Source organism: Dendropsophus ebraccatus, chromosome 8 (genome assembly GCF_027789765.1).
Source record: "Dendropsophus ebraccatus isolate aDenEbr1 chromosome 8, aDenEbr1.pat, whole genome shotgun sequence".
Lineage (NCBI taxonomy): Eukaryota > Metazoa > Chordata > Amphibia > Anura > Hylidae > Dendropsophus > Dendropsophus ebraccatus.
In genome coordinates this window covers 3,400,801-3,414,009 of record NC_091461.1, presented here as the reverse complement: position 1 = coordinate 3,414,009, position 13,209 = coordinate 3,400,801, and the positions used below count along the sequence as shown (strand labels likewise).

Genomic DNA, 13,209 nt, shown 5'->3' with positions numbered 1-13,209 from the left:
TGTAGTCAGGGAGGCTAGGTTAGCTTTGTCCTGTAGTCAGGGAGGCTAGGTTAGCTTTGTCCTGTAGTCAGGGAGGCTAGGTTAGCTTTGTCCTGTAGTCAGGGAGGCTAGGTTAGCTTTGTCCTGTAGTCAGGGAGGCTAGGTTAGCTTTGTCCTGTAGTCAGGGAGGCTAGGTTAGCTTTGTCCTGTAGTCAGGGAGGCTAGGTTAGCTTTGTCCTGTAGTCAGGGAGGCTAGCTCTGGAGGGCCGCAGTTTGGAGACCCATGCTTTGGAAGAATTTGCTTTTCTAGTTACTTCTCTCACAACTTAGAACATAAACAGCTTCTTTCCTGTGTGAACTTAAAAGATTTCCCACATTCTGCACATGAAAACGGCCTCTCTCCTGTATGGATTCTCTAATGTGTAATAAGAGCTGATTTCATAGTAAAACATTTCTCACATTCCAAACATAAAAAGGGGGTTATCTCTTGTGTGAATTCTCTCATAAACAGTAAGATCTGATTTCTGAATAAAACGTTTCCCACATTCCAGACAGGGAAACGGCTTCTCCCCTGTGTGGATTTTCTGATGTTGTGCTACAATAGATTTGTTGGTAAAACATTTCCCACATTGTGAACATGAAAGTGGCTTTTCCCCTTTGTGATTTTTTTTGAGAAAGCAAAGCGGTATATTCAAAGGTCAGCACTCATTCCTATAGTTAACCCCTCATGTCTCTTGGCTGAATTACCTTCAAGTAGAGGATGTGAGAGACGCCCCTGGACCACGGGGTGATTCACAATGCAGAAAGTAGAAGAATTCTCTCCAGCTCTCAAAAATATTTCAATGCTTTATTTTATATTCATACAACATTTACTCCTCTCCAACCAGTCCGTGGCATAGAACAGCAGAGTGGTATCTATGTATGCATCCTGAAGGGAATATCCATCTGACGCTGGGCACAGCCATAGGCATCTAAACTAAGACAGGGGGCTACAAAGAGGCAAGAAATACTGGAGCAGTCATGATCAGCAAATCCAGAGCAACTGAAACATAACCAGCTAATGGACAGGGGAAGACAGGATAGCAACATTTCTGATATTCGGAACACCTGTACAGCAATGGAAGGAACTCTGGGCAAAGTACTTTGTTCAGTAAGTTATAATGTCAGAATCTCTATTGATATCTTAGAAGCTATAGCTCGTAGTGGAGGGAGGAGGAGAGTCGCAGTCCTCCCGCTATTCCCTATAACTCACCAACTTACAACTTGATATCATCCTCTGTGACCCAGAAACGTCATGTTTATCACCAATTTCAGCTTGTGTAAAAGGGCCTTAAAGGGTTTTTGAACCTATTTACACAAATTCACACATTGCCGGAGCCTTATATACCTCTATTCTTACCTCACCCCTGTGCCTCGCAGCTTCCATTTAGCTCCTTACGGTCCCTAGTGCTTTTAGAGATTTAGAGGTGGGAAAGCACTGCAACAAGTGATTGGCTGAGTGAGCTCGGGTTTACACAGAAAACCGAAGACAAGGGCCCTTACTCATAAAACAGTCTCAATGGTGCCCATGAACATATATGCCACCACTCCTGGAAAACCAGGTCTTTTTCTCTAACGTTCAGCTCCTCATGAATGGCAGGCAGTGGCTACATTATACGTATTCCATTCTGCTCCAGTCTCCTGAAGGCAGCTATATAACAGCTCTACTTACTGTATCCAGGTCCAGTCTCCTGAAGGCAGCTATATAACAGCTCTACTTACTGTATCCAGGTCCAGTCTCCTGAAGGCTGCTATATAACAGCTGTGCTTACTGTATCCAGGTCCAGTCTCCTGAAGGCTGCTATATGACAGCTATACTTACTGTATCCAAGTCCAGTCTTCTGACTGCTATATAACAGCTCTACTTACTGTATCCAGGTCCAGTCTCCTGAAGGCTGCTATATAACAGCTATACTTACTGTATCCAGGTCCAGTCTCCTGAAGGCTGCTATATGACAGCTATACTTACTGTATCCAGGTCCAGTCTCCTGAAGGCAGCTATATAACAGCTATACTTACTGTATCCAAGTCCAGTCTCCTGAAGGTTGCTATACAACAGCAATACTTACTGTATCCAGGTCCAGTCTCCTGAAGGCAGCTATATAACAGCTATACTTACTGTATCCAGGTCCAGTCTCCTGAAGGCTGCTATATAACAGCTATACTTACTGTATCCAAGTCCAGTCTCCTGACTGCTATATAACAGCTCTACTTACTGTATCCAGGTCCAGTCTCCTGAAGGCTGCTATATAACAGCTATACTTACTGTATCCAGGTCCAGTCTCCTGAAGGCTGCTATATGACGCTATACTTACTGTATCCAGGTCCAGTCTCCTGAAGGCAGCTATATAACAGCTATACTTACTGTATCCAAGTCCAGTCTCCTGAAGGTTGCTATACAACAGCTATACTTACTGTATCCAGGTCCAGTCTCCTGAAGGCTGCTATATGACAGCTATACTTACTGTATCCAGGTCCAGTCTCCTGAAGGCTGCTATATAACAGCTATACTTACTGTATCCAAGTTCAGTCTCCTGAAGGTTGCTATACAACAGCAATACTTACTGTATCCAGCTCCAGTCTCCTGAAGACAGCTATATAACAGCTATACTTACTGTATCCAGGTCCAGTCTCCTAAAGGCAGCTATATAACAGCTATACTTACTGTATCCAGGTCCAGTCTCCTGAAGGCAGCTATATAACAGCTATACTTACTGTATCCAGGTCCAGTCTCCTGAAGGCTGCTATATAACAGCTATACTTACTGTATCCAGGTCCAGTCTCCTGAAGGCTGCTATATGACGCTATACTTACTGTATCCAGGTCCAGTCTCCTGAAGGCAGCTATATAACAGCTATACTTACTGTATCCAAGTCGTCTCCTGAAGGTTGCTATACAACAGCAATACTTACTGTATCCAGGTCCAGTCTCCTGAAGGCAGCTATATAACAGCTATACTTACTGTATCCAGGTCCAGTCTCCTGAAGGCTGCTATATAACAGCTATACTTACTGTATCCAAGTTCAGTCTCCTGAAGGTTGCTATACAACAGCAATACTTACTGTATCCAGCTCCAGTCTCCTGAAGGCAGCTATATAACAGCTATACTTGTATCCAGGTCCAGTCTCCTAAAGGCAGCTATATAACAGCTATACTTACTGTATCCAGGTCCAGTCTCCTGAAGGCAGCTATATAACAGCTATACTTACTGTATCCAGGTCCAGTCTCCTGAAGGCTGCTATATAACAGCTATACTTACTGTATCCAGGTCCAGTCTCCTGAAGGCAGCTATATGACAGCTATACTTACTGTATCCAGGACCAGACTCTTGAAGGCTGCTATATAACAGCAATACTTACTATATACAGGTCCAGTCTCCTAGAGGCAGCTATATAACAGCTATACTTACTGTATCCAGGTCCAGTCTCCTGAAGGCAGCTATATAACAGCTATACTTACTGTATCCAGGTCCAGTCTCCTGAAGGCTGCTATATAACAGCTATACTTACTGTATCCAGGTCCAGTCTCCTGAAGGCAGCTATATAACAGCTATACTTACTGCATCTAAGTCTTTGCAGCAATAACATTGGGGGAGATGAGGAGGGGGGTGAGACACAGCAGGTCAGGGGCGTAGCTAAAGGCTGATGGGCCTTGGTGCAAAATTTTAGCTTGGGCCCCCCCATCTCACCCCATCAGGCAAAGTCCTATCTAACGTTATATCCAATTACTCTAATGTGCCACCATGTTCTAATGCCCTGTCACTGCCTCCACCTCATGTACTGCACTACTGCCCCCTATAATTAATGGACTATACTGTGTCATTGTCTAATCATTGTATTCCAATCTTTGACTCTACAAAATAAGAAAACCGTCATACAGTGACTCACAGGTGACGTCTTCTTTGATCTGAGGCGTCACTTTCCCTTTTCCTCTCCATCCGGCCCAGACCTCCATGATGATTCCTTCCAGATACGTTTCATCTTTTCAGAACCTGCGAGACAAACAATTTAGGCTCCGCACATTTCTAGCAACTTCCTTCCCTTTCTCCCTCCTGTAGGCTCCCAGGCGCTGTGTGGGATGCCCCCTGTATGTAGGATCCCCTGCTGTGTCCCCATGAGTTAATAATGCCCCCAGAGGTGCCCCCATGAGCTAATAATGCCCCCAGAGGTGCCCCCATGAGTTAATAATGCCCCCTGCTGTGCCCCCATGAACTAATAATGCCCCCAGAGGTGCCCCCATATACTAATGGTGCCCACATATACTAATAATGCCCCCAGAGGTGCCCCCATGAGCTAATAATGCCCCCAGAGGTGCCCTCATTAGCTAATAATGCCCCCTGCTGTGCCCCCATGAGCTAATAATGCCCCCAGAGGTGCCCCCATGAGCTAATAATGCCCCCAGAGGTGCCCTCATTAGCTAATAATGCCCCCTGCTGTGCCCCCATGAGCTAATAATGCCCCTGGAGGTTCCCCCATGAGCTAATAATGCCCCCAGATGTGCCCCCATGAAGTAATAATGCCCCCAGAGGTGCCCCCATGAACTAATAATGCCCCCAGAGGTGCCCCCATGAATTAATAATGCCCCCATAGGTGCCGCCATGAGCTAATAATGCCCCCAGAGGTGCCCCCATATACTAATAATGCCCCGACGTGCCCCCATATACTAATAATGCCCCCGAGGTGCCCCCATATACTAATAATGCCCCCAGAGGTGCCCCCATGAACTAATAATGCCCCCGAGGTGCCCCCATATACTAATAATGCCCCCAGAGGTGTCCCCATGAAATAATAATGCCCCCGAGGTGCCCCCATATACTAATAATGCCCCCGAGGTGCCCCTTATGAACTAATAATGCCCCCAGAGGTGCCCCCATGAAGTAATAATGCCCCCAGAGGTGCCCCCCATGAAGTAATAATGCCCCCAGATGTGCCCCCATGAATTAATAATGCCCCAGAGGTGCCCCCATGAATTAATAATGCCCCCATAAATGCCACCATGAGCTAATAATGCCCCCAGAGGTGCCCCCATATACTAATAATGCCCCCAAGGTGCCCCTATATACTAATAATGCCCCCAGAGGTGCCCCCATATACTAATAATGCCCCCAGAGGTGCCCCCATGAAATAATAATGCCCCCAAGGTGCCCCCATATACTAATAATGCCCCCAGTGGTGCCCCCATGAACTAATAATGCCCCCAGAGGTGCCCCCATGAACTAATAATGCCCCCAGAGGTGCCCCCATGAGCTAATAATGCCCCCATGAGCTAATAATGCCCCTAGAGGTGCCCCCATGAACTAATAATGCCCCCAGAAGTGCCCCTATAAACTAATAATGCCCCCACAGGTGCCCTTATGAGCTAATAATGCCCCCAGAGGTGCCCCCATGAGCTAATAATGCCCCCAGAGGTGCCCCCATGAGCTAATAATGCCCCCAGAGGTGCCCCTAAAAAAACAAACATCCTACTCACCTAATCCGCGCTGTGTGGCTGCAGGCACCAGCTCTCCTCCTCTTCTGGCTCCATCTTGCGAGACGCAGGGACGGGACTTCCGGCAGGCGTGATGACGTCACATGATCGCGCCTGCCGGAGAGGTCACGTCCCGGCGTCCCATAGGCTGCTGGTATGAAGTGCCGGCAGCCTATGGGAGGGAATGCAGGAGGAGGACGCTGACAGGTCCTGCTCCTGCATTCTGCTCGCTTTAATGTTCCGCCTGCTCACTGTGCGGGCGGAACATGAAAGCGATCTGTGCATCCTGAGAAGCTGCGCGGCCGCTGCTTCTCGGGATGCTTAGAGACAAGTGGCAAGGGGGGCCGTGCGGGCCCCCCTAGCATAGGGGCCCGGTCACCATGGCGACCGCTGCGACCCCTATAGCTACGCCACTGCAGCAGGCGTCTGCATCTCTTCCTGCACTTCTTCCTGGTTAGAATTCCATCTGGCAGCCACAATGCAGTCTTTCTGGCCTGGCATGTTTAGACACAGAGGCTGTAAAGCAAATCTTGTCTGCCGTGTGGAACACCGCTCACAGAGAGCAAGTAAGGGGCAATAAACCTGGAAGTCATCTCCATTTTGATATTTTAAAAATTATTATTTATATTTTTTTTAAATATAATTATTATTGTCTCATACATAATAACATACATGATGGCAGTGTCCCTGACCATAATCCGTTTATTGGGCCCACTGGGATCATAGTTAATAAAATAAATATGAAAAGGCAGGTGAGGTGCAGCAGGTGGCACGTAGGCGGCAGGCAGGTCCGCAGCAGGACTCACACCAGGGCCGAAACCACGGGCAGCAGGCACAGGGCAGGAAACACAAGCAGCAGGAACCACGGGCAGCAGTCACGAGGCTGGAGCCACAAGCAGCAGGAACCACGGGCATCAGGCACAAGGCTGGAGCCACAAGCAGCAGGAACCACAGGCAGCAGGCACAGGGATGGAGCCACAAGCAGCAGGAACCGCAGGCACAGGGCTGGAGCCACAAGCAGCAGAAACCACAGGCAGCAGGCACAGGGCTGTAGCCACAAGCAGCAGGAACCACAGGCAGCAGGCACAGGGCTGGAGCCACAAGCAGCAGGCAGCAGGCACAGGGCTGGAGCAACAAGCAGCAGGAACCACAGGCAGCAGGCACGGGGCTGGAGCCACAGGCAGCAGGCAGGGATCATGGGCAAATCTGGAACCACACACAAGGGAAGCATGCAGAGACTCCAACAAGGAAGCCTAGTGCAAGTTTTCTATATGTACAAGGCTGCAGCCAATTAAGGGAACACTGGCCCTTTAATTTTCACAGAGGCGGCGCATGTGCACCCTAGGAGGCGGGTAAGCATTTGTCGGTGGGTAGGGAAGCAAGCAGGAGCGCAGAGAAATGTGTGGCCAAAAGGGAGACATGCCGGGCCCGAGCATGTGGGCTCCGGTGTCAGTCAATATATGGAAATCGCCCAGTGCTGAACTCTCTTCCTGAATCCCAAGACATCCTGGAAATATAGTAAGGAGCTAAAGGTGAGAGTCACCTGCACCCAAACTGAAGAACGCCAAGACCTGAAGAGACGACTGGTGTATGGACGCTATCGGGAACGACCTCCACCCTCCGACACCCAACAAGAACCATATCTGACATTTCCTGCACCAGATAAAACACTGAAACCTCTCCAGCAATCTTAGCAGTGAAATAGCTTCCCCTCCGCATGAAGTTTTTGATGTTCACAAAGAACAGATGGATAGGCACAAGATTTCTCACATGCTATACATGAAAACAGCTTCTCACCTTTGTGAGTTCTCTGATGTGCAACAAGACGTGCTTTTATGCTAAAACGTTTCCCACACTCCAAACATGAAAATGGTCGCTCTCCTGTGTGGACTCTGTGATGAACTGTAAGATCTGATTTCTGAGTAAAACATTTCCCACATTCCATACATGAAAATGGCTTCTCCCCTGTGTGAATTCTATAATGCTTGACGAGATAAGGTTTTTGGGTGAAAGATTTCCCACATTCAAGACATGAAAATGGCTTCTCCCCTGTATGAATCTTATGGTGTTCAACTAAACTGTTTTTCTTAATGAAACGTTTTCCACATTCAGAACATGAAAATGGCTTCTCCCCTGTGTGGATTTTTTGATGCAGTATTAGCTTTGATTTTTGGATAAATCCTTTACCACATTCAGAACATGAAAATAGCCTCTCTCCTGTGTGAATTTTCAGATGTGGTACTAGGGTTGATTTGCTAGTGAAACATTTACCACATTCTGAACATGAATATGGCTTCTCCCCTCTGTGAATTTTTTCATGTTGATTTAGATTTGAATTCTTGGTGAAACGTTTCCCACACTGGAAACATGAGAATGGCTTCTCCCCTGTATGGATTTTCTGATGTTGCACCAGAGTGGATTTCTTGGTAAAATATTTCCCACACATCAAACATGAAAATGGCTTCTCTTCTCTATGGATTTTTTTTCTTTCAGTAGGCTCTGGCTTCAGCATAGAACATTTCATACATTCTGAACATTGAAGATTTGTCTCTTCTGTGTGAGTTCTCTGATCTAATTCAGGTTGAAACCATTTCCCACATCCTGAACACAGAACCTGTTTTTTTCCGGGATTGCCATGTGGGATATTAGTCTTGCCGCCTTCACGCTTAGTAGATGAAAAGAAGCTTTGTTCAATGTTTTTATGGCAGCCATCTAGAGAAAAAGTAAAACACCTTTATTTGCTCATTCCTTACATAAAGCGTCATGTACACATTATAATGTATAACACAAAGGGAAGCTTATTTATTACAGTAAGATGGATGCACCGCGGGAGTGCCGTCATATCGGCTGTCTGAATTATCTCATGTGCATGGAGAAGAATCAAACACCCTGACACCCTGATGGTCAAAGCAAATCTCATTTATTTAAAGTTGTCAGCCAGTGCATTTATCCTGGGGGCGGCCGTTCTTCTACTAAGGCCCGTGTCAGTACTTCATTGGCTGAGGTAGGAAAAGAGTTACTTGCATAGCACTAGTGTCACTTACATAAGCTCTAACTGCCGCGATCCCGACTGCTATCTGCAGCATAGGACTGTGGCTATTAGCGGGAGCATCTAACTGTCTTATATACAGCCTTTCCTGGTGTCTAGTGGCGGGATCCCCCCCCACACACACACGATCGCAGAGGGGGGATCCCTTCGTCTTACCGCCCCAGGACTCAGCGTCGGAATGACGCAGATCCCGGCTAGGTATTCTATTGCATTGGTCTGCAGCAGGCTCACCGATCTCATGGCCACTTTTTCCTCTCCCGTGTCCAGATTGGGTGGGGTTTGGAACTCAGTCCCATTGAAGTAAATGGAGCTTAATTGCAAACTGCACCTGAACTGGAGACAAGAGAGGGGAAAAAGTGCCCATGATTGGTATGATTGGACTCTTGTCTCCAGAGTGTTATAGATTCCTCCCGCAATATTACTCACCTGGGGAAATATTAGTAGAGACGTCCTCTTCCTTACACGGCCGATCACTCCAAACATCCAGCTCTTCTTCTTCGTTATTAATTTCGATTTTAAGGTCTATGAGATTTTCACGCTGATCCAACATCTAAACCAGATAATAAGTTATAATCATTCATATAAACAGGAACCATAAAAGCTAATAACATAAAACCTCCATGACAGCCGGAGCAGAGTCTGAGCAAGTGACTGCACAGAGACCTCCCCTCCATCTACCTGCTCCTCCTGCAGGACAGTGACATCTCCCCCTCCATCTCCCTGCTCCTCCTGCAGGACAGTGTCATCTCCCCCTCCATCTCCCTGCTCCTCCTGCAGGACAGTGTCATCTCCCCCTCCATCTATCTGCTCCTCCTGCAGGACAATGTCATCTCCCCCTCCATCTCCCTGCTCCTCCTGCAGGACAGTGTCATCTCCATCACCCTGCTCCTCCTGCAGGACAGTGTCATCTCCATCTCCCTGCTCCTCCTGCAGGACAGCGTCATCTCCCCCTCCATCTCCCTGCTCCTCCTGCAGGACAGTGTCATCTCCCCCTCCATCTACCTGCTCCTCCTGCAGGACAGTGTCATCTCCCCCTCCATCTCCCTGCTCCTCCTGCAGGACAGTGTCATCTCCCCCTCCATCTCCCTGCTCCTCCTGCAGGACAGTGTCATCTCCCCCTCCATCTCCCTGCTCCTCCCGCAGGACAGTGTCATCTCCCCCTCCATCTACCTGCTCCTCCTGCAGGACAGTGTCATCTCCCCCTCCATCTACCTGCTCCTCTTGCAGGACAGTGTCATCTCCCCTCCATCTACCTGCTCCTCCTGCAGGACAATGTCATCTCCCCCTCCATCTCCCTGCTCCTCCTGCTGGACAGTGTCATCTCCCCCTCCATCTCCCTGCTCCTCCTGCAGGACAGTGTCATCTCCCCCTCCACCTACCTGCTCCTCCTGCAGGACAGTTTCATCTCTCCCTCCATCTACCTGCTCCTCCTGCAGGACAATGTAATCTCCCCCTCCATCTACTCCTGCAGGACAGTGTCATCTCCCCCTCCATCTCCCTGCTCCTCCTGCAGGACAGTGTCATCTCCCCCTCCACCTACCTGCTCCTCCTGCAGGACAGTTTCACCTCTCCCTCCATCTACCTGCTCCTCCTGCAGGACAATGTAATCTCCCCCTCCATCTACTCCTGCAGGACAGTTTCATCTCCCCTCCATCTCCCTGCTCCTCCTGCAGGACAGCGTCATCTCCCCCTCCATCTCCCTGCTCCTCCTGCAGGACAGCGTCATCTCCCCCTCCATCTCCCTACTCCTCCTGCAGGACAATGTCATCTCCCCGTCCATCTACCTGCTCCTCCTGCAGGACAGTGTCATCTCCCCCTTCATCTCCCTGCTCCTCCTGCAGGACAGTGTCATCTCCATCTCCCTGCTCCTCCTGCAGGACAGTGTCATCTCCATCTCCCTGCTCCTCCTGCAGGACAGTGTCATCTCCCCCTCCATCTCCCTGCTCCTCCTGCAGGACAGTGTCATCTCCCCCTCCATCTACCTGCTCCTCCTGCAGGACAGTGTCATCTCCCCACCATCTACCTGCTCCTCCTACAGGACAGTGTCATCTCCTCCTCCATCTACCTGCTCCTCCTGCAGGACAGTTTCATCTCCCCCCGGACAGTCCTGGGGATCCAGTGGAGCAGGACATCTCTCTGGTGGATTCCTCTTTCTGGATCCATCTGTAGGAGACACACACAGTGACTGAGTATATTGTGTATATGTGATGAGCAGATGATGGGGGGTCTAGGGGACCCCAATACTGCTCTCTCCTTTACCATCAATGAGAGTCTCCTCTTACCCGGTGATGTGAGGGGCCGGTGGTCCTCCATCATGGCCTCCTGGTACAGATCCTTGTGTCCTCCTACATACTCCCACTCCTCCATGGAGAAATAGACGGCCACATCCTGACACCTTATAGGAACCTGACACACACAATGATCCAGTCATCATCCAGACCCATCATCCCTTGTGTTCCTGGATGATGTCCCAGCATTCCCAGCAGCATTGCTCACCTCTCCAGTCAGCAGCTCCATCATCTTGTGGGTGAGTTCTAGGATCTTCTGCTCATTGTTCCTCTCAGGTATCAGTGAGGGAGGTGGAGGCTCCGTGATGGGGCCCCGGGCCCTGCTCCATCCTCCTGACCTGCTGCTGCTGCTGGGGGCCACACACTCTCCACATGTCTTCTTCACTACTGTGTAATCCTGAGGATGGAGAGACCCTGATAAATATCACTATATACAGAGCCCCCACCTCTCCGCTCATGTCCTGTATTATTACTAGAGATAAGAGGGAGGTCATGTGACCCATCCCCCAGAATCCCTCACCTCTCCGCCCATGTCCTGTATTATTACTAGAGAGAAGAGGGAGGTCATGTGACCCATCCCCCAGAATCCCTCACCTCTCCGCTCATGTGCTGTATTATTACTAGAGAGGAGGGAGGTCATGTGACCCATCCCCCAGAATCCCTCACCTCTCCGCTCATGTCCTGTATTATTACTAGAGAGAAGAGGGAGGGCATGTGACCCATCCCCCAGAATCCCTCACCTCTCCGCTCATGTCCTGTATTATTACTAGAGAGAAGAGGGAGGTCATGTGACCCATCCCCCAGAATCCCTCACCCCTCCGCTCATGTCCTGTATTATTACTAGAGAGAAGAGGGAGGTCATGTGACCCATCCCCCAGAATCCCTCACCTCTCCGGTCAGCAGGTAGATGATCTCCAGGGTGAGGTGTAATATGGAGGTCTCTCTTCTTTCTTGCTCCATCCTTGGTGGATCCGGCAGGTAGAGGAGCAATCTCTTACACTGTAGGGAGCTGAATGGGAGGAAGGATCAGTAACCTCCTCATTCTGCAGAGGAGAGAAACTTCCAGACACTTTAATGTGGAGAATGAGAAATGAAGCAGAAAGTAAGATGTGGCTGCTGTAATCTGCAGCTTCCTGGCTGTATATACAGAGCGGTGACTATAGAAGAAGGAAGCTCTGTATATAGTGAGGTGTAATGGAGCCGCCCATCCCCCAACCAGGACCTTATACATCACGTTACATAATGGTGCTGGAAGGACCTGTGTGATGTCACCATCATGTGACCAGTCACATGGGAGGGGGAGGAGTCAGCTGGAGGCGTGCTATGTGATCACTCTCGGTCCTGTGTTATGGTCCTATTACACTGAGCGATTTGTAACGATTAACGACTAATGATTAACTATCGCAATTACGATCGTTGCTATGATCGTTTATTCCTTTTGATCCCAGGAAAACAATGAACAATGTGCAATTACACTGAACGATTAGTGAAAAAACACGGAATTTGAGTAAACGAACATGGAATTACAGCGAACGATTAGCGATAATTTAAGGTTCAGATCTAAATAAACGATCAATGCCATACGAACAATTTTTCGATCGTTGCCTGCAATTAAACAGAACAATTATCGTTTAAATTCGAACGATTTTTTGCACGGTAATCGTCCCATATAATAGGGCCCTAAGGCTCTGCACCGTACACTGTATACACCCACGGCTCTGCACTGTACACTGTATAGACCCACGGCTCTGCACTGTACACTGTATATACACACACGGCTCTGCACTGTATACACACACGGCTCCGCACCATACACTGTATACAAACACAGCTCTGCACCGTACACTGTATACACACACGGCTCTGCACCGTACACTGTAGACACCCACGGCTCTGCACTGTACACTGTATATACACACACGGCTCTGCACTGTATACACACACGGCTCCGCACCATACACTGTATACACACACAGCTCAGCACCGTACACTGTATACACACGGCTCAGCACCGTACACTGTATACACACACAGCTCAGCACCGTACACTGTATACACACACGGCTCAGCACCGTACACTGTATACACACAAATCTCCGCAAGGTACACTGTATACACACAGCTCAGCACGGTACACTGTATACACACACAGCTCCACACCGTACACTGTATACACACACGCCTCTGCACCGTACACTGTATACACACATGGCTCTGCACCATACACTGTATACACACACGGCTCTGCACCTTACACTGTATACACACACGGCCCTACACCGTACACTGTATACACCCACGGCTCTGCACTGTACACTGTATATATACACATGGCTCTGCACCGTACACTGTATACACACAAATCTCCGCAAGGTACACTGTATACAC

At 48.9% G+C, this 13,209-nt stretch overlaps 1 protein-coding gene across 1 annotated transcript in view; it reads right to left on the bottom strand.

The window, feature by feature from the left end:
- LOC138799067 (zinc finger protein 850-like) overlaps window positions 1-9,079 on the bottom strand; it is a 48,856-nt gene extending 39,777 nt beyond the window's left edge. Inside the window, exons 1-2 of the mRNA XM_069979832.1 lie at window positions 8,960-9,079; window positions 7,282-8,196 (exon numbers count right to left, since the gene is read on the bottom strand). Coding sequence (XP_069835933.1) covers window positions 7,282-8,008 — 727 coding nt within the window. The 5' untranslated portion in view covers window positions 8,009-8,196; window positions 8,960-9,079. The remainder of the gene's footprint in view (window positions 1-7,281; window positions 8,197-8,959) is intronic.
- Between the last annotated feature and the right edge of the window lie 4,130 nt (window positions 9,080-13,209).